The sequence below is a fragment of the Chelmon rostratus genome, chromosome 12, assembly GCF_017976325.1.
Source record: "Chelmon rostratus isolate fCheRos1 chromosome 12, fCheRos1.pri, whole genome shotgun sequence".
Classification (NCBI taxonomy): domain Eukaryota; kingdom Metazoa; phylum Chordata; class Actinopteri; order Chaetodontiformes; family Chaetodontidae; genus Chelmon; species Chelmon rostratus.
The window spans coordinates 2,986,102-3,007,968 of NC_055669.1; the positions used below are offsets into that span (position 1 = coordinate 2,986,102).

General features: G+C 40.8%; 1 protein-coding gene across 3 annotated transcripts; it reads left to right on the plus strand.

The window, feature by feature from the left end:
• Positions 1-10,685: 10,685 nt before the first annotated feature.
• Positions 10,686-21,550, plus strand: LOC121614580 (casein kinase I-like). Of its 3 annotated transcripts, XM_041948521.1 has the most exons (11): positions 10,686-10,883; positions 11,036-11,105; positions 12,555-12,703; positions 12,793-13,027; positions 13,573-13,658; positions 13,800-13,884; positions 14,042-14,187; positions 14,765-14,845; positions 17,522-17,623; positions 19,810-19,916; positions 20,421-20,482. In XM_041948521.1, the coding sequence occupies exons 1-11, from the start codon at positions 10,707-10,709 to the stop codon at positions 20,473-20,475; spliced, it is 1,293 nt and encodes a 430-aa protein (XP_041804455.1). In that variant the 5' UTR covers positions 10,686-10,706; the 3' UTR covers positions 20,476-20,482. The 3 variants fall into 3 exon arrangements, with proteins under 3 accessions (XP_041804455.1, XP_041804454.1, XP_041804453.1); XM_041948520.1 differs by lacking the exon at positions 17,522-17,623; XM_041948519.1 differs by lacking the exon at positions 17,522-17,623 and having other exon boundaries at positions 10,704-10,883; positions 14,039-14,187; positions 19,810-21,550.
• The last annotated feature ends 317 nt before the right edge of the window (positions 21,551-21,867 follow it).

Sequence of the window (21,867 nt, forward strand, 5' to 3'; positions counted from 1 at the left end):
GTCAGCCATGAAATGAAAAAGTAATTAATTAATTAAGGACTATACTTTATGTATTATAGTTCTGTGAGGTGAAATTAGAAGCTGCATGAGGTAGGAATGATTTATTCAAACTAGTCTCATCAATCCCTCAATGGTGAATTTCACAACCTAAATCCCATCTAGTACCACTACAGTGCTACCCAACATGGAGTACTCTCAAAGCAGTATTTCAGACAGTTTGTCCAGATATTATAGTAATTATTAACTGCTTTCTGTCTACTACCATTTCCCCTCCAATTTTAAACATGCCACCATGAACTCGCCCTCCCTGCATCTCTTTGTCAGTAGTAATTTAGACCGATCTGTAAGTGACCATTTTTATCTAAGATTTTAGATTAAGTTGTCTCGACATAACTGATTTCTTATATGAACGATTTGAAAAAAAATCATATAGGGAGTGTGATATTAGTTTTACTATACAATACACTCACTGTACTGTATTTGTCATACTGTACAATACTGTCCTATAGCTTACAGTTCAGAGAATCTATAGGCCTACCCCTTCTTGCACCACACCTCTCTGCACCACACCTCTCTGTGCCATCCGCCCGTCTCAGCACCATGGGGAGCAGAGCTTTCAGTCGCTCTGCTCCCCAACTCTGGAATTCACTGCCGCCCGACATCAGAAACACTGATTCTCTCCCCATTTTCAAATCCAAACTGAAAACTCATCTGTTCCGGACTGCCTTCTCTTTATAACTACACTTCTCCTTGTTGCTTGATTTTACTTGTTGGGTTTTATTTATCATGCTTGTATTTATCCTGTGTATTTGTGTTTTTTATTGTGCTTGTATTTATCCTGTGTTATTTGTGTTTTACCCGCTCTGTAAAGTGTCCTTGAGTGTTCTGAAAGGCGCTTCCAAATAAAATGTATTATTATTATTATTATTATTACATGGCTGTGAGCTCTCACCTGCTGCACTGCCGTGCTGTTGAGGGCAGTCATGTTGTGTGGGGCTGGGTGTAGCCAGGGTAGATGGTATCAGGTTATCTGGAGAGTGGACGGTTAATCATGTTCAAAATTAAATATTATAAATAATCACAAAATAGTCATATGAATGAATTCTGTAAAATATACACCATTTTTACTTCAAAATGCCTTTTGTCTATATTTATTTCATTACAATAATAACAATTTGACTTTGGCCGCTTTTATTTCATGTATTTCATTGCATTATTTCCTGCTCCTCTTAAGCAGGTGAGCCCAACAAATGCTGCTGCCAGATTTAGCCAGCTAGCACCTGTAAGATAGAGCAACAACAGTGTCAAAGTTGTTGTGATTCAGCTAACTAGAGCTGGTGCTGTAAATCAGCACAGGACACACGCAGACACTGATGACTTCTTTTATTTATGTAGCATGAGAAGGCTGCACATTCTAAATACAAAGCTTGTTAAGTAGCTAGGCGTGGTTGTGAGTTTGCTTGTAATGCTAACACTGCTTCAAGCCCACAAGTTAGCCGGCTAGATAGTCAGCTTGTGTGTAAGCTAAGACCTAAAAACTAAAGAGGTTTAGTTGCGGTGCGCTGTGTCTTTACAGCAGCAGGCTTTGGTGAGTTGATTCAGAATTATTTCGATATTGTTGCTCTAGCTAAAAGGAGCTAACCTGCAAAAATCAACAGCAGTTGTTGAGCTTGCTATCTTAAGAGGGAGGGGGCATGTGATTGGCTGAAAGGTGACAGACCAGTGACAGCACACTCATTAAAAGTACATTGTGAAATAAAATTTTTAAAGTGATCCTGTGAAGTAAAACTTCAAAGGACGGTGCTGTTACTATTCAGCTGCATCTTACCTGCTATCTGAATCAGAACTTGAGGGCTGATTGTGTGGGGCGGCTGGGTCATGCAGGAGTAATGACCAGTGTCTGCCTTTGTAGCAGAGCTGATACTCAGGACCACAGTCACACTGGGGGGGCTGGAAGTAATATTGACAAGGGACACTTTGTCCTGGGAGACAGATACAGTTAATGTGATATGATACACTTTGGCACCAGCACTGACTGGCTGAAAAGCAGCGTTCACTGCCCTCACTGCTTGTGGGGTCTTGGCGGTACCTACAGTATAACCACACCCAACAGTGATGTTATGGTGCACTGACACACCCAATGTACAAGGTGGTGCAAACCATGTACCCAACCAAAATCAATGTCATCATCCTTAACAAGAAGGGAAGACTTGCATGATCAAGGGTGCACTCAGTTTCAGTAGGCTTAGACCTAAGAGCTCAAGTCATGATGTACTGAATTAGTAATATCAGAGAAATGGTTTTAAAACCTACCTCGTGTCCACTGTCCCTCCACAGCTGTGCAACATGTTGGGGTTTTAAACATATGAACTCACAGGTCAGGGTGAAGCCCTCTCCAGCTGGAAGCACCCTATCCTTTCCAAAAATACTCACAATAGGTCCACTGCAGTGACCTACAGCACAGACAGTGAAAGAAGACATAACATAAAAGGATAAAATGACTCTGTTGAGCAAATATAATCACACAACAACTCTCTTGAGTTTCTAAAGCAGTCTGGATTTTTTACTGGGTCTCATTTGTATGAAATATATTGGAAAATACTTTTTTAGGTCAGTAGGATTGAGTGATGTAGTGATGTATTGTTAGCTCAAGAAGCTCAAAGGAAATTTCATAAAAAGCAACAATGTGGTAAAAAAAATGAATAAAAATTTAGAGTTCAGAAACATATTACAACTTGGATATTAGAGAGTTCTAATAATGACAAAACCGAGCAGGACAGATGTTTTGGCTTATTTTCACAGTAGGAAAAGCGAAGATGTTACTAATAACATTAAAATGTCCTTGTAAGTGACAGCATGAACAATAAGAGGAGTTACAAACAATTCAGCCATCACTTATTTTATTATTTATATTTATATTATATTACTTAATATGCTTTTATTGCAGTGACAAATCAAAATGTATTCTATGGTCTTCTGTAAAAAAAGGCATTAATCTGCCCTATATATTAACTATTACCTGTTGTTGGTATATGTTCACTAAGACAACTAACATTGGTCAGACATAAAAGGTGGACAATTTCTATATTTTACTGTATATCTAATATACAGCATATTTTATTGATGTTCATGTCCACATCTCCTGTAACACATAAACACATCCATGTGAATAATATACATCTCAAAAATGGATCAAACAATGTATGCATGAGCAGAACAGAGCCTATTCAAAATATATTTTGGCTACAATGTACATTTGATAGTAAGCGTGCAAACAGATCCAAAATATAATCAGTCCACTTCAAATGTTATGTGCATTGGGGACATTTTATTTTGTCAACTTTTTTATATTCTGAAATATACTAGATGTGGAAAGTATTTTTTTTACTGTATGTGTAATAAGTACTTTGGTGTATTAAGACCCTTTTGTAAGCATTCAGTGAGTTCCAAATACAGTATATACACTATTTTATCTGTTTTCTTTTTATGCTATCTTTTATTGATATTGTGTGTACAATCAAACACGAAGATCAACACCAATAACAAAGAGACATAGGAACAACTAAATAAGAGACAGATTTCTATGAATAGAACTGTTGTTATCATTTTATTTATTACTAAATCAAATACCCAAATAAATACATAATCATAATAAATACATTGAATAATAATAATAATGATGATTTTATATTTACAAAAAAAACTCCTCACCTTCAGTTTTAGTCCAGTTCAGCAAACACATGAGCAGAAACAACATGTCTGATGCTTTTCTCATCTTTTCTGTCACCTGTCTGTCACCATCTGACTGACAGAACCTGCAGACCTGAGTCCCAGACAGGATGTACAGTTCTGCATTTCTGAGTCGATGAACGCTGCGATACCCATAGCAGAAAAGGTTTCTGCTGATAACACTGACCACAACATTACTGTTATCAACCTGCATATATGGTAGGTGTTAGTAAGAAAAAAATCCCCACGTAAGCTGCAGCGTTGAAACGCATTAGAGAGTGCAGTGGGGTGAACATTAGTGCTGATGTTAGTACAATAACAGGAAGCCCTTTTTTGTGATCCATCATATCAAAAAGACATTGGAAATGAAAAGATTTAACTATGAACTTAAAGTGGTGACTTTAATTTTAAATACTGGGCAATATCTTTTGTTGTTGGACCCCTGTTGCCAACCACACTCCCCAAACCATTAGTTTATATGCAGAGATGGTGGAAGGCACCAGTACTCCAACGCCAGAACCCTAAATTGCTCCAGGTCTTTGTGTTCCAAACAGAAAATTGGTTAATTTTACTTTTTTTTTTTTTTTTTTTTAAGAAAATGGACCATTTAAGCACATTATAAACTTAAGTCTTTAAACTACTGTCAATTGCGACACCGGGCCTATCTACAAAACAGGGCCGCAAGATTAGGATCATTGAGAATAAGCCTTTATTGATTGTATTTTAGTGAAAGAAATTCCAAACAACCAGTTGACATTTACTGTGAACAAGGGCTTTTGGGGCACCTGGGGCCCTGGAGCAGTTGCCCACTTTGCCTGGTTAACAATCCAACCTTGGTTCATATCCATATTACGCAGCCAAGCCTGTACCACACGTTATTCCAAATAGTGTGTGATTTACTTAATCAAGAACAAACTGAAGACAAAAAAACCCCAAAACAAGCAAGGACTGAAGGCTATGGCACAAATGTGGCAGAGCATCAGGAGAAAAGATTGTGGCTCTCAGACTGAAATGGCTGCAAAGGATTTTGTCAAAATATTATATATGATGAGATTCTGTAAACATGGATGCATGTAAATTCTTCAAATTTCTTTTGGTGTCATGAAACAGGGAATATCTATAAATGGCTTTCTACACTATTCACCAAATATGTCATTTTTTCTCATTTCAATTTCAATGTGCTGGAGTGCTGAGCCAAAGCAACAATATATAGAGGTTAAAGATAAGTAGAACAGACAACGTATGAAAAACACACAGAGTGATTTCAGAAAGTGATGATGAAAAGAAAAATAACTTTTCTCTGCAAATAAAAGTGTGCGTGACCCTCTCTCACGCACACTTACACAAACCGACGCGCGCGTACACAGATTTTCTGTTGGTATTCTTCAAAGCAGGTTACGCTCGCCCATTCCCTTTACCGCCCCGTGCTGATCTCCATTTACGTAAATTGCATTATGGTCACTGGCGAGGCTTTTCAGCTGGTTAGCCAAACATCCACAGAAAAAGAGATGAGCAGGAAAACGAGACGAAGAAAATGAGAACAGTTTATTCCTACGTAGAAGAATAGCAACCAAATGAAAATCTATTTGGGTACGTAACTTCTTTCTTAAACTTTGGATAAATTAATTTGCTGAATTAGCTAGCTTTGTTTATGAATGGCTGTATGGGCAGAAATTCAGCGTTAGCCAACATTGGCTAGTTAGCTGGCTGGCTGGCTAACATGTTAGCCAACGTTAGCTGATATCAGGCTACGTCTTTCTGCGACCATATAGGCTAGTAAACGCTAGCTGTGTAGCTAGTTGTTGATATGTTTCACTAGCTGTCCAATTCACTTCAGTACGTCAGTTTTGGTGTTTTATTCTCTGGCATTCCTCCGTTTGATTTGCTGCTGCATTCTCTGCACTTAGCCATTTCAAGTTTGTTTCAATGAAGCTAACGTTGTCAAGCTACACTGAGGCCAAACACTCACACACAAACTACTGTGGCCTAAACCTAACTTCCTGCGTTGCCTAGCTCGATTGAGAGTTTGACATGCGATAACACCGCATAATTAGATTTTCCAAAATACGCTAACAGCTAACGTCGGATAGCAACTGTAGGCGTATAGTTATCAGGTTGAACAGTCGCTGGTTCTTGAATGTTGAAATCTGCTGCAGTCGTATCAGCTAACGTTAGCTCCACTTACAAACTCGGGCTCCTTTGGTCACACAGCTCATTACCTGAACAGCTTTCTGTTCCAAAATTTGAAATGTGACAGCTAGCGACGATCCTGAAGAAAGCTGCCCTATACAGTCTCCCAGGTTGCCTTTGAAGTATTCACTAGTACGTAAAGTCATATTTAGAGACGAGTAAGAGGGGGTACAGCAAAGTTAACCATTGAAGTGTGGGTGGTGAGAAAGGCCATGTTGGTACAGTTATATACTGTATTTCCCCTTAAAATCTCAAAAGCTGCTGAGAAGATCTTAAAATGAACAGATTGATTATAAGGGCAAAGGCTTCTGTACCTATCAGGACTACCAGTCCTGCATGCACTCATTCGCCAGATACTGTAAGGCGCCATTGATGCCCAAATGGCAAACCTTCGATAGGGCTGTACATTTAAAATTTTGTACAGCATACCTAACACTGTCAGCAACAATAATGTAGGACACGGTGTACTGGAAACCTAGAGACAACAGTAAAGGTAGAAATGTAGTAACAGAAATTAGATAGCGAGTATAGATCACCACTGACCACCATTAGAGCAGAGATGGTAAATTGTAAATGGTCATACATTGATATTTATTGACAAGCCCTTGTACAGTTCTACTATTGTTTTATAATTAATCGCTCGGCAATTGTACAGAGCACGTTTTTTTTTAGTACATTATGATTTAATGAATTTCATGATGAGATGATTTCTTAAACTTTTCATAGATTAAAAAGCTTAGGGAGTTGAGCTCAAACTGAGGGTGATCATAAATGAACTGTATATAGAAACCTCTTAGCACATATATCACCACCTACTGATTTTATTTCCACTTGTAATTAAAGTAATTTATTGTTGTGTTGCACTGTACAGATCAGATTACTATTATATGAAACTAACTTTTTGTTGTCCATAAAAATGCATAGTGTATACGTTGCATGGGGTATAAGTTGTGAGGCTCTAGGCAAATTCTTTTCTTTAAATAAGTGGTTTCTAAATTGGCATCTTTAAAAAACTGTTGCATCAGATTTTTCATCATATGGAGGAACTGTAGAATCTGTTGTCCCAGTTGCTTAGTAATTGAGGTCAGGTTTGTAGCCTGCGGCATGCTGTTTAGTGGGCACTGTTGTGTTTGAAGCTGCATGCTAAACTTTCACTGCTCAGGTTGATATAGTCAGATGATAGGGGACCATGACGCAAATAATTGCAGACAGTGACTCAGTTTTGGATACAAAGATAGGTGTCGTCATTTAACTGCCTGACAAGTACGGTTTTCAATACCTGTATAGTCTTAAAAATGACCAGTTAACCTGAAAATGTACCTTAAGACACCAGGCTTACTGATGGTATTTGATATGTCCTTAAAAGAGTTTTAATACAAAGGTATTTTTACATATGTTTCCCAATTAACTGCATGAGTGAAAAGTTACAGTAGAGAAAGTCAAACTTGTGCAATAATTTGTCACCTTAGAGTTTGTTGAAAGATATAAAAAGCAAACACAGCTAGCTCATACAAGACCTCAGTCTTTCATATTATATTCATGCAAGAGTTGCAAACTCCTTTTTTAGCTGAGCAAAGGATAGTGTGTGGGAGTGATGTTGCCTCTCACTTTGAGCAGGCCTAACCCTATGTCATGTGTGGCCTATACAACAGCATTGATTTTCGTGTGAGTTGCTCAATCTGACAGAGGCCTCTGTGGGAGGGGAAAAACAGTTTTTGACCTGCGACAGCGGATGTAATTAAAGGCATAGCTCTAACTTCAGTCAGGACAAAAAGCTGTTTAATTTTATTATGGAATCTGATTTTAGCAATCCTGCTAAGTTTAGAGCAGCTCAATTCCCTCATTTGATAAACTTGGCTGAGCACAGTGCAAACAACAACAAATTAAATTCTCAGGCAAAGAGTTGACGCAGCTGCACTGTAGTTCAAGTTGTTTCACATAGCTTTGAAGTCCCTCTGAATCCCGCTGTGTTCATAGATTGGTATCAGCATTTACATGCATTCAGCAACTGTTCTTGGCCTCAAATATCCTGTGTGGGGTGCCTCTAGCTATAATGGTTGGATGAAAGCAGAATGTCAATATCTGACTAGATTGTGATCGGCCTGTGTAGTTGTTTGTGAGACCACAGTGGTACGTGATGACATTTATGTTGTGATTTTACGGTTTGGGTCATTTTGCACATGTTCATACATGTTGCTGTTCCTTACAGGGGCTCAGGGGTCATGTTATTCCTGTCCATGACATCATAGGAGACATACTCAGCATTGTCCACTATCTCAGACACTTCCTCCTCCACCTCCTCAGGGTTATCCTTCTCTCTGTGTCCTTCATGTCATTACATGAGTATTGAAGTGGTCCTGAACCTCTTGCACAGTGAACTATTATTCTGAGGTTGCTTGACGACAATGCCAGGAACACCCTGAACATACATACGTTAGTGTGGGATGAAGCCTTTGTTGTACCTCTAACTGAATGGTGTCATCTTTTCCATGAACAGAAAATGCTAATTCCCATTGACTGTGTGTTAACTTAACTTGAATCTGTTGTTCAGACAATCGTTTCTGTTTTAAAATTCAGTTGTGGAGCTGTCAGCTAACGTGATACTTACCAATAAATTTTGGACAGATCGTCTGAAACTGTATAATCCATTGTTGTTAATTGAATGTGTACAGATTGTCTTGAAGTGTTTTGAGACTGAGCAAAAAATTACAAGGCCTTATGCTGAAGTTTAGTAAGTGGATGTAATTCTCTACCATGTATTGCAGTAATTTGCTCTATACATAATTGTTCAAACAGGACAGAACTAATAAGATTCTTGGTGGATATTTATTTTTAAACGATGTTACTTTCAGCCTTAATTATTTTGACCTGATCTGCAGTTTTTAAAGTGTCGGTAATTGCCTCAGAGTTACAGTATATATAATCAGCACAAGGAGTTGCAGTTTAGAAGTGTGCATGTAACTGAAGTCATATAGCTGACTCAGAATTTAACTAATTGGCTCAAATAAGCTGTGTTTATAGAGACCAATAATGATAGCTGAATAGAAGAATATCTCTTGGCCAACAACAAAGTTTGATTACTTTTAAGTAAAGGGGCAATGGTGCTTGACTCATGTATGCTTTGTCTTCTACCTGCATCGTTAGATCCTAATAAAAACACATGCATTGCCATTTATCAGTCTGTTGTAGCATAAAGAGCAGGAAGAAGGGGAGGAGAAGGGATGTGAGAAAAGGACGGGTGAAGGTAGAGTCAATGTAAAAGGAAAGAATTGAGTGCAGAGGAAAACTCAGAGGAGGAAAGGAAGGAATTGGAGTAGCTAGAATGAGTGTTATTATTAGAAGAGGAAATCAGAAACGCTAGAGAACATGTCCTGTCCTCCTGGAGGAAGATCTGGCCTGGTTTTCTGTTAGAAAGGCCAAATGCTGTCAGTTGGTTGTTGTTTTGAATTTTAAAGTTAAAACTTATAAGCTTCCAAAATACAGCAAAAACTTATTTTGTTAGATTTTCAAAACGGAATCGGTTACTGACAACCTGTTGGCCGGCTGTCCCACCCATTATATTTCAATTGCTAAGGCATCTAAGATCTTTTCCACTAAAATCATATGTCAGAGTATCCTTTTTAAATAGGACAGAGTCTGTTGGCTACAGGAACTGTAAGCTGTTTTACTTGAGCTAAAAAGGTTCAAGAAGCCAAACAAATACATACAAAAATATGGTTCTGCTTTATGAAATCACTCCAGTCTGATCTATTATTTTTTCTCTGAATGTCTTTCAGGTGGTACATTGAAACCTTGGTACACAGCTTTCTTCACACCGAGGGGCCAAAGCGTCACCTGGTGCTCTATTGGACCACGCCTCTGTGTGATAGATTAACAGCCTCTGTGACAGTGGACAAGTACGGAGGTCCAGCATTTATAGCAGCACATGCTCTAAAACTAACTAACCAAGACATATGGCAATAAATCAAACACCTAAAGTGTTTAGTTATACTCGAATATCAGATGTAAAAAAGGGGAACCTCTGAATTCCTTCAGTTTTTGATAAACTCAACACACTTGCTGTCAAAGTCTGCTCTGAGGTTAGGTATAAGGGTATCGTCATGGTGGACTGCTATGTCTGAGCCTGAAGCTAGCATAGCTTCCCAGTTTCATATAGCATGTTAGCATATGGCTAGCCACGTATGGTGACAGATCGGGCCATTACCCTCCCCTCCATCATCATCTCTGGCCCCTACAAGGGGGTGTAAACTAGTTGGTAGTGGTGCCCCCTTACCCCATCATCTTTTCATTTCTCCTTCATTTAGTCATCCATCCACCCAACAATCATCAATTTTTGCTTGTGCTTCATGCTTTACTCTCATCAGCCCTTATCACTTTTGTTTTGTACAAAGCACTCTTTAGCACAGCCTAACTAAGCTGTGGTCCAGCATGAGATCAACTTCTTTACTTTGAATTTATTTCAAGTCTGTCCCAGTTTAGCTTAAACTGCCACAGCGCAGTTCCTGCCCTCTTTACAGTCAAACCCAAACCCCAGTTTAATTCAAATTTTAGCCCAGCGTAGACCATACAGAAGTCTTGGAGTCACGCCGCTAGGCTGTTGTTTTGGTAGTTGTTTTGGTTGCATGGAATCAGCTTAACCGTGGAGAGGCCAGGCTACCACAAACTGATGGACTTTGACAAGCGAGGAGTAGGGGGGGGGGGGGGGGGGGGGGGGGGGGGGGGGGGGGGGTGGAGGAGGAGGAGGAGGAGGAGGAGGGGGGAAGGGGGAGACAGAGGAGGGGAAAAGGATGTCTGGGAAGACAGGGAGTCGATCAGGGCACGGTAGCCGCGGTGCCGGCTCCAACTCCGGGGTTCTAATGGTTGGACCAAACTTCCGGGTCGGAAAGAAGATCGGCTGTGGGAACTTTGGAGAGCTGCGACTTGGAAAGAACCTGTACACCAATGAATATGTGGCTATCAAACTGGTAAAAATAATTTCTCTGTATGTAGTTTGTAGGGCAGCACACTTCATTTGTTAGTATTGTCAAAAAAATGTTTCTTATGTTTTTTAGGTTTTCTCTCTTTTTCATCTCTTTTGTATGACAAAGAATTATTCTTTAATAATCATCCTTTGTAGGAGCCTATCAAGTCACGGGCGCCACAGCTCCACCTAGAATATCGCTTCTACAAACAGCTGGGAAGTTCAGGTGAGAACTACCACCTCAGGTTTTCTACTCAGTCAAGTTTAAACAGAAGGGTTTGCATGTGACCAACGATTATTAAGACACTGAAGCTGTGTGTGGCATATACATTAATGCCAACTACCAAATAAGACTTTAAGTTGAGTTCTCCAGAGAAGTTCATATTATTCTCTTTTTGCTGATTTTTTGAGATGTTTGTCAAATGTTGGAAGTGCATTTCCTATGCACTGCTGTCCTGTGGACATGGCCTCTCATTGTTTTCCACATGTTCATGGGAGTTTCATGCTATCCCCCCACCCAGACCAACCAGTATGAGTAGTTAGCACTGCAACAAGTACCCAGACGTCTTGATGGGTTTCCCACCTGACAAGTTATGTTAATTGAAACACAAGCTGGAAGAATTTCTATTGGTTATTCAACTCCTGGTCTCAGCAGTTACAACTTAACCGCTTGTGACTGCATAAAGTAAAATATTTTTGCATTGTGTCGATGCAGCCTACGTAGGAAAAGCAGCATGTCTGTAGCAGCGGCTTCAGTCCTCACCTGTATCTACACAGGATGGACTCAGGTGTTGCTCACCTTCATCTGGCAGCGTACAGAACCCACATACTGTCACTGCAGTTACATACATAAAACAGAAGGGGCTAGACTTGAAACATGAAGCTCTTCATGTTAAAAAATACAGGCCATTGCATAGCCTGTGTAGGGAACTGGATTGTTTAAAATAGAAACATATATTTCCTCAGACTCGGCTCCTGTGTAGACTTGCCATAAGACAAATGTGTGGACTCAAGTCACATGGCTTGGACTTGAATTGGACTCATTATAGATGAGATGATCGCAGAAAAGTTGAAGTCAGTGAGGACACATAACTAAACTTTGACTTGAACACCAACGACTCATGACACCACTTGGACTTGACTTGGAATGACTTGATGTCCTCACAGCGAGTCACATTGTTACCTTAGATGATCAAATTCAGATGTAAATATGACTGTGGGCAGTTAAAAATGTTTGTTTGAAACTAATTAATTTACATTTTAAACCGTATTATCTCTACATTTATATTTGTAATATATTAACTGTCCTTAAATTTGTTGTAGACACCACTTTGTTTGGAAAAGTCAAAATGTAGGACTTGGACATGATGTGGGGCTTGTTGGTTTTGACTTGGGACTTTGTTTAGCTGTACTTAATATTACATTGTGAGCCGCACAATATCAACTCATATCAACTCACCTCAGGATAAAATGCAGCATGGCGGTCTCTAGCTGTTGTCTGTCTTCCCTGCACAGTTTGCCTGCTGTCTGTGGGAATTAATGCCATTACATACTGGGGGAGCCTTTACAGTCATGTCTCATAATGTGTAGAGTGATGATTGATATTTGATCAGTGTATGGTGTTTATATATAAATGTGCCTCTGTCCAACTCCTGTTCTTTAATTGTCCATCCAGAGGGTGTACCCCAGGTGTTTTACTTTGGACCATGTGGTAAATACAATGCTATGGTCCTGGAGCTGCTGGGACCCAGCTTAGAAGATCTGTTTGACCTCTGTGACCGGACCTTTTCTCTAAAGACTGTACTCATGATAGCCATACAACTGGTAAGACAAAACCCTTTTTTTTCCTTTAACCTTAAAAACACTCGTAGTTCACTGCTGGATTTCTTAACTCTGCCTTTTTTGCTCCTTAGATAACCCGTATGGAGTTTGTCCACACCAGAAGCCTGATCTATCGAGATGTGAAGCCTGAGAACTTCCTGGTGGGCCGGCCTGGCTCCAAGCGGCAACACACCATCCACATCATAGACTTTGGCCTGGCGAAAGAATACATTGACCCAGAGACCAAGAAACACATCCCATACAGAGAACACAAGAGTTTGACTGGAACTGCTAGATATATGAGCATCAATACACACCTGGGGAAAGGTGAGCTGCTCCCTTGTGCTACATTATAATAATACTCTAATCCAAATCATTTAGCCATACCATATTGTCTAAAGCCTTGTAAGAGAAATCCGAAATCCCCAAATTATGCAAGGGCGTTTCATTATTTTCACCTTTTTCATCCCACTTGAGTTTACAGACCTGCTTAACAGCTTGCATCTGTCGACAGACCAGTAAAGTCTGTCCTGAACCAGTGGATTGAAAGCAACACAGTGAGGGAGTGACCAGCCAGATAGGAAAAGTACTGAGCTGAAGGTTGTTTGCTGCAATGTCAAACATTTTGTAAAAGTTAATCATTCTAAAATATCATCATGCCATTAGGAAATGATTAGTGATGATTTAGTTGAAGTACCATACAGGAATGAGACCGTGGGGAGTGTGCTGGCCTTTCTCACAGCAGTGGTATTGTAAGAAGCAGACTGGGTGTTGAAGCATAGTGTTTGTGTTCTTGGCATCAGAGGTGTTGAATTTAACACCAGTGATTTAGTCCAGCCATTGAAGCCTTTGTTGTTGGTCTGTTATTTCAGAGCAAAGCAGGCGGGATGACCTGGAAGCGCTAGGCCACATGTTCATGTACTTCCTGCGAGGCAGCCTACCCTGGCAGGGACTCAAGGTGAGCAGGCAGCTGACCAACCATCCAGTGTGTTCATCAGCACAGTCGTCTTTGTTCCCCCCCCCCCATTCCTTTCAAGCGTGGACGTCTGTCCTCAGTTTCCTGTTGTGATTGAATTCCTCCCCGTCTCTGTCTTGTTAGGCTGACACTCTGAAAGAGCGTTATCAGAAGATAGGCGACACAAAGAGAGACACACCAATTGAAGTCCTCTGTGAAAGCTTCCCAGGTTCGTATACACACACATTCTGCAGAAGAGTGGTGCTTCTGTGTACCTGATGCATGTATGCTCAGGCGAGCGAGTGTTGATCAAATTGTGTGTGTCTCTGTGTGTGAATATGTACGTGTGTGTGAATGTTTGCGTGCCTGTGTGTCTGTAACAGAAGAGATGGCCACCTATCTGCGGTACGTGCGTCGGCTCGACTTCTTTGAGAAGCCGGACTACGACTATCTGAGGAAACTCTTTACGGACCTCTTTGACAGAAACGGATACATCTTTGACTACCAGTATGACTGGACTGGAAAGCCACTGGTTAGTGTGGAGATGTTTTTTTTTGTGTTGCATGCACACATTAAGCTGTCTGAGCTGAACTTACTGCTGGGTTTAGGGCAGGGCCAATTCTGAGAGGTCAGTTCAACAGTGATATATAATCATATCATCTACCATGTAAACAAGAAGTGATGAAGTCATGCTATAAACTTAGACGTATACCTCCAGAGAGTCAGAGGCACTTCCTCCTCCATGTTTAAGTTGCTTAGTGAACTGTAATCTGAGTAGACTTGCTTTGTGTGAGGTCAGCAGGAAACAGTGTTGAAGTTCATATAAAGTGAGCTTTGAGCTCAGGGCTGAGGTTTAAAATTGGAGTGGTACACAATGCTGCAACATTCAGCGTCATCGCTCTTAAGCTTCTACATTTGATGGAATCAGGTTTTAATGACAAAAGAGTTTATCGCACAGGGCTTCTGCTGCACCCCTCATCAGTAGTTTATAACAGCTTCACCCATTAGATCAAAAATAGGATGTGATGTCCACATAAAGAAATGCCATGTAACCATCTGTGTATTTCTTTACTCTGATCCCATGTTGACCTCACTTCCTGTGTGTTTAGCCCACTCCTATTGGGCCAGTGGCCAGTGAGACTCCACTTCAGACGAGCAACCGAGAGAAAGCACCGCAGACCAAAAATCAGGTACGCACGCTCAATCTGAACAACAGCACAACAGGGTCGAGTTAGTGTTGCTGTTCGCATGATTTTACTAGTGTCTGAATGTTTGGAACAGATTCGGTACATTTTTGCCAAACTGTCCAAACCAACGGCGCATGTGCCCATGTAGTTAAGAAGTTAGACACACCCGTGCACACACTCACACACAGCCCTGCCTCTTTCTCACTTTCTTGTTAGTCTACTTTGGAAAAGCTGGTTGGCCTTGTTGCAGGGTTAACTTGCTGGATTTCTTTGTCAATCAACACTAAAGCCAGCAGCCAAAAAGCGAGCAATGCTGTAGTGATCCGAACTAGATTCACAAAAAAAAACCCTGTTTCTTTTTTCCGTATTACTCAATACCACGGTAATTAACTATAATGGTAAATAGTGCCTGTTTAAGTATTTACCCTGGTTAGGCTTTTTCATGCTTTACAATATGGAGTCACAGCGGACAGTAGATATGTTTTGACACTGATCAACAGAAAAGCCTGAACACACTGAGTGTTGGTCACCCTCCGTAGGCTCAACAGTTGGCTTTGAAACATTATTGTTTGCTTCTTCAGGGAGGATGGCAGCTGTAGTCAGACTGCATCCACAGCCGTTAAAGTGGATTCCATCTCCACAGCTTCCGACACATCATTGAGCTGATGGTAGACAACATACAGAATAAACCCGCCTCTGGGCAGGGAGATTTGCTGTGTAAAATGTAAATACAAACACAATTTGCAAGCAAACTGTTCACAGGCGAGAGTTTTCTGGAGTGTTCCTGAGCCCATGTAGTGACATCCTTTCTATAATCATGTGTTCACAAAGTGTTGAACCTCGCTCCATCCTCGCTGTGAACCACTGAGCCTTTCCAGGATGCTCCTATCATACCCAATCATGATACTATCACCTGTTACCAATCAACCTGTTCACATGTGGAATGATCTAAACAGGTGTTTTTGGAGCGTTCCACAGCTTCCCCAGTCTGTTGTTGCTCCTGTCCCAACTTGATAGAAACGTGTTGCTGCATCAAATTCAGAATTAGCAGATATTTCCAAAAAACAGTGAAGTTGATGAATACAAACATTAAATATATTGTCTCTGTGCTGTTATAACTTGAATGCACGTCAGAAAGGATTAGCAATTTATCGCATTTTGTTTTAATTATGTTTTACACATCTTTCTAACTGTTTTGGAATTGGGCTTGTGCTTTATGCCTATTCAAGCCCAACCGATATATCAATCAACCGACACTTGCTGATCACAGATATATTGGATGAATTCTTTGCTTAGGGTAATTGTTACGTTAATATGTCATTATTAAGTGAATATTGATTGTGCAATGTAATGCCCATAGAATCATGTCACCATGAGTGTTTAGATTGATTCCCTGTAAGCCTCCCTTTCACTATTGAATTCTATCTGACAGCGGTTACAATCTCGTGGGTAATTGAAGGCTGACTGATGATCCAGTCAGGCTGGCACAGTTTCTGTCTGCTTTCATGTCTCCTTTTTAGATTAAATAAATGAATCTATGTACTCATCCTTTTTCTTTACCCCCCATCCTGATCCTAACCCCAGCTGCGGTTAGTTCTTGTGCGAAGCAATACACACTCAATTATAACAATTTTGCTTTACCTCTTCAGTGAACATGTTTCTTTCTTTTTCTTATTTCAAAGTGGTGTTGATTGTTTGTTTGTTTTTTTCATGGAAAATTGGAAACAAATGCGGGGTGACAAGCGATCCATTTGTCTTGACAACAGTGACACCACTTGGAAATGATAGGGGGCGTTGCTTCTTTCCAGTGAAGTTCATTGTTTCAGTGCACTGATGTCACTTTGGACATTCAGATTTATTTATTTAAACTGTAAAATATCCTCCATTACATGTCTTTGTCACAAATTTTGAGTTCAATAACTAAAGTTGAGGGAGTGTGTGTAAAAATTGAGCATCTGCCAGGCACCATGAAAAAATAACCACGAGACGAGTATCACTGTTCATTTTGTGATGCATGGTTGCTGGCAGTTATTTTAGTCTTTCATGTAATCTGTGGTGCTCTCTGACTTTAGGCTTTTAGTTAATGCTTCCTCACAGGCAGCACAAATACTCCTGTAAAACAGCACAAAGCCTGGAGAGGAGGGCTGGCTTTCCATAACCCACAGCTTCATGGCAAAGATGGGTAATAGTTCTCTTCCCCCCTTTTTTCTGTTGACCAGTGTCAGAAAACTCAACAAGGAGGTCTGATGCAGGTGAGGTGAAGGTGAAGGTGAAGATAACATAGAAAATGGAGCACCTCCTCCTCCTTTTGCATGGGGCTTCCACATGTGTGCACTCTCACTGTGCTGCACACTTGAGTGCAGTGCTGACCCTCCTGTTCTCCACCACCAAGTACTGACTCTGTACTCACTATTTCTTTTCTCTTTCCTTTTTCACTCTTTCCTCATTCTCTCCTTGCCGTATGCTCCTCTCCTCCATCTGCTCATCTTTCCACTTCTCCCTTGCCTTACTTCTTTTCCTTCTTCTCCCACTCTACTCCACCCTGCTTCCTCCTGTTCCCATGGCGACCTTACTCTTCCGTTTCACCTGTCCCATTCACCTTTTCCCTGCTGCACCACCACCACCACCTCACCTCCTCCCTTCTCGTTTCTCTTGCGATCGGCCTCCTGTCTCCTCTAGTCTCCAGAGGGGAAAGGCAGTGAGTCCCAGCCCACTCCAGTGACCAATCGAGAGCTGCTGGGCTCCCATCTCACTGCTGATAGGCTGGGCGGGTCTGTCCAGGTACTAAGAGGAAGGGTTAGCTCTGCTGGCTTCCTGTCTGTCTGCCTACCTGTCTGTCTGTCTGCATGACCTTCTCTGTCTCTGCAGCAGGGCTGACCTCAAGCCTGTTTCCTCACAAACTCAGTAATTCCCACACATGGAACTATTGTAGTAGAACGTCCAAAATAAGATCTTCACTTATCCATGTTAGGTTTACTCAGCATTGTTTAGTGATGTTAAAGTTTCTTTTCACAAACTACCATTAACATTAAAATAAATGAGACTACCTCCAGGGGTACAGATGGTGGTTGGCTGACAGAGACTGCTTTTTGTAACAAGGTAGAAGAGATTTGGCTTTAACTGTTTGTAGCAACAGCTAGAATAAACAATAGACAATTAGCAGAAGTTTAGTTGGTAGTTATGGCTGAGATCATGTGAGTTGGTGGTTGGGGGGGGTTGGGTTCTGTGTGTTACATGGAGCTTTAGTGAAGAAAAGTTCGACCTGCATTTGGCTTTTCATTCTAGTGAATACAGTAGTTTAGCATATGCCATTGCTCTTGTTTAATTGTGTGGGTTTCATTTAGTGGTTACTAGAGCAACCTGTGGTGAGTTGAGAGGATCAAACCACGGACAGAGATTGATTTAGTGTTGGAAAGTTTATATTTGTTGAGAATTTACATGTGACATAATCCATTTGGAAGCACATTAGGATTTAGTGCATTTTGAGGCACTAGCAGCACCAGTAGTTTCCACTAGATAAAATCATTCAGCTGTTACCTTGTTGTGATGGCTTACTTTGCAAGAAGTAGTGTCATCCTCCATATATTGTCTCTCTCATCGTTATTTGTGTCCAGGAAACGAGCATAGTGAAACTAAACTATAGTGCAACTCCAGCCACGTTATATATGCCACCTTTGTATTTTGCAACACTTGGAGGAGTATGATTTGGTGGCAGTTTGTAAGTGTAGTTGAAGGTTTCAACAAAGCCATGTCTTCCTTGAGTGATTTTTGTGGTTTATTTGTACAGTACAGGCCTGTTGCATATAAAATCCACACTGAAACAAAGAAGGGTGGGGAAAATACAAAAAAATCATCAACACCAGCAATTATATGTATAAAATTGACGAGTGTGTTTTACACACACACACACACACACACACACACACACACACACACACACAGATATCCTGTCATAATATGAACATTCACACATGAACCAGTATCAAATAAGTCATCCAGGACATTGTGGTATTATCAGTGTTTACTTGCCTCTGTTTAATCCTACATATGTTTTTAATGGACAGTGTCATTTCCATTTCTACCGAGACTGACATGTTAGTAAATTTGACATTAGCAACTGACACCTCAATAGTTTGAAATAAACAACGACTGTAACACGTTGTATTGAATATGTGTGTTGATAGATGAATTGGCCCATTTTTTTTTAATAAGCTTCTCCAGGAGAACAGAGAGCCCAGTTATGATACTGCATTTTCATCTCGTCAGTATTGGCATAAAGTAGATGAGAGACAGAGACTTTGGCGAAGTTGATTTAAAAACACACGGGACTATTTCAAAGAAAAAGGAAAATTGTGTTAAGTGAGCTGCTTAAAGGAACGGCTGCAGCATGTATGTGCCATCAGAGCTGCTGCTGTTAGGCTGCTGAAGGATTTCAAGGCCACAAAGTCGCCACTGCTTTTTGTTATCATTTCTGCAAGGTGAAGTCAACAGAGCACCAAAAACACCGCCAGTCATGAAGCAGAGGTGCCGCTACTTTGCATGGCAGCAAAATGAATGTTGGCGTTGCCTGTATCTCTGAAGGTGTGACGCTTCCCTGGGTGTCACAGCTCTTGTGGGCTATTAAGAGCCGTCCACATTAAGCTGGCTGCATTTGGAAACTGTCTTTCCCTTTGTGAGGATGGAGAGCAGGACGCAGGTGGACCGGCCTCTGTTTGTCACGCTGCCTTTTGGCTGTAAAGAATCTGCTTTTCTATTGATTTGGAATGTCTGTGTGGAACAGAAGTATTTCTAAAAAGACAGCAAAGCACAAGTGTGGAAGCATGTTGTTCTCACACATGAACAGCGTTTTCAGATTCATCTGCCTTAATGTGGACGTAACGCTCGTCTTAAGTTTTAGTTTTGTCCCACTAGGATAGGATGTCGGTATATTTGTACTCATCCCTTTCTCCTCTATTTCTCACCTCCAGGTGATGAGTTCAACCAATGGGGAGCTGAATACAGACGACCCCACTGCAGGACACTCCAACGCACCAATCACAGCCAATGCAGAGGTGGAAGTGGCTGATGATACCAAGTAAGAACACACTCACACAAGTTAGAGTACCATTGTGGTAACGTAGAGTATGTCAGCTCCTGCACCTCCGTTTTTAACTGTTTAGCAGTAACTGCAAAAATATCCAAGACCAAGACTTCCTGTGGCTCCATCAGTCTTTGTACTACTGGTTTTTACCCTAAAAGCAGTGTTGACTCTCCACCAGCAGGATGCTGACAGCCCAAAAAGTCTATTTTTCTAACCGTTAAAAATTCTGCTTCATCAGAACTGTACGGGTGTGCTTTGATCAAAAGCACCCAAAAAATCATCACATGATTCAAGTACTGCTAAATAAGATTGGTGGATGGACGTATGTGACACCTTTTTCCAACGAAGCCACATCAGACCAGTGAGGAAAGAAGAAAACTCAAATACAGAAATCTGTAATGTGAAAATTGTGTCTGTGCAATTGATTGATTGAGAAAATATATGTTGCATGATATTTGAGGGAAGGGCTGTCTGGTATTGATGGTTTGTGTGTTGTAGGTGCTGCTGTTTCTTCAAGAGGAGGAAGAGGAAAGCTCTCCAGAGACACAAATGAAAACGAGAGACGAGAGAGAAACCCTGCTCTCTTTTTTTCACCATTTTCCTTTCTCTCTCTCTCAGTTTCTAGCCCTCTTCATATAACCCTCTCTTTCTCCTCCCCCTCAGTCTCCCTCTGACCTTCCTCCTCAGCTGTTGGAGGTCCTGTAGTCTGCCTTGGGTCGGCTAGACTGGCCGGACCACCAGGCTGCAGAATATGTTTGCTCAGCTGATCTACTGGTTTCTACTGGTCTGGACTGGCCAGACAGACGGACAGACAGAGTAACATGTGTTTGCTGTTCACCTCGGAGCTTTAAATGTGGACTAGCTGTGCCAGCGGTGGCGTCTTCATGTATTTACAGTCACAAACTGAACTGAAACTGGATCAACACAAACTGCTGTGGGAAACAAGTGACCAGTTGATAGACTGTACAAGGCAAGCTGATTGGCTGACTGGCTAGTTTTCTGTTTTTTGGTTTTTTTTCTTCCTTACTGACTGGTTCAGAGGAGCGAGACATGTATTTCCGAGGAGATACAGAAGAGAGAACAACGGAAGGATGAGAAGCAATGGGACTGTTGGACCACACGTGCACACAAAACATACACACGGACACACACACACGTACAAACACGCTGCACACTTTGTCGAGCTCATCATAAAGAGACTTCATGGACACGAAGACGCAGCTCTTGCACATAGTCTATAAAGTTTTTATTCCCTAGGGTCGATGGACGTGTACCGTGAGCGGCTTGGTCTATTCCCTGCAACAGATCAGACTCTGTGTACTTCTCAGAATCATTCACCCTCAGAGGAAAACCTCACAACCACCAGAATCAAAAGTAAAAAAAGATGTTTATGTGAAAACTATGCTTTTTTTCCTGTTTTAATTTGTAACTAAAAAAAAGACAATTTGGAACCTGTGTTTTTTTCTGTCTTTTTGAGTTGTTCAAAAAGTTTGTGTTTTGTAGCTTCGAGTGTGTTCCTCAAATGTATTTTTTTTAATAACTTGTATTTTAAAATTTTTTTCTTTTTTTTTTTCCTCTTTCTCTCTGGGTTGGAGGGTTGAAAGGTGGATAACTCCATTAAAAAACAACCAAACAAAATAAAAACTCATCTTCATTTATGGAAATCATGAACAACATAAACACCCCTCAGTGTTGGATCATGCAGGCTGGATCAGGAGAGTCTGAACAGAATCAGAATAGTCTTCATGCTTTGATCGTGGTCCTGTCACAACTTGGATGATCAGTTGACAGAAAAAAAAAACGGTGCAGGTTAAGACTGCTTTTTAAAAACAGCTGTTAGTGAGAGTTTCACCCAAATAGATAATAAAACATCACTTAAAGAGCTGACAGAGAAGGGCTAATTAAACAAACTGAATACTGCGCCTCTACTTTCACTTTTGTGAGG

Excerpts from the sequence above, each read along its gene's own strand:
- LOC121614580 (XM_041948521.1), top strand. The coding sequence starts at position 10,707 with ATGTCTGGGAAGACAGGGAGTCGATCAGGGCACGGTAGCCGCGGTGCC. Across the intron at positions 17,624-19,809 it reads GGCTGGGCGGGTCTGTCCAG|GTGATGAGTTCAACCAATGG; the intron begins GTACTAAGAGGA and ends TCTCACCTCCAG. Across the intron at positions 19,917-20,420 it reads GAAGTGGCTGATGATACCAA|GTGCTGCTGTTTCTTCAAGA; the intron begins GTAAGAACACAC and ends TGTGTGTTGTAG.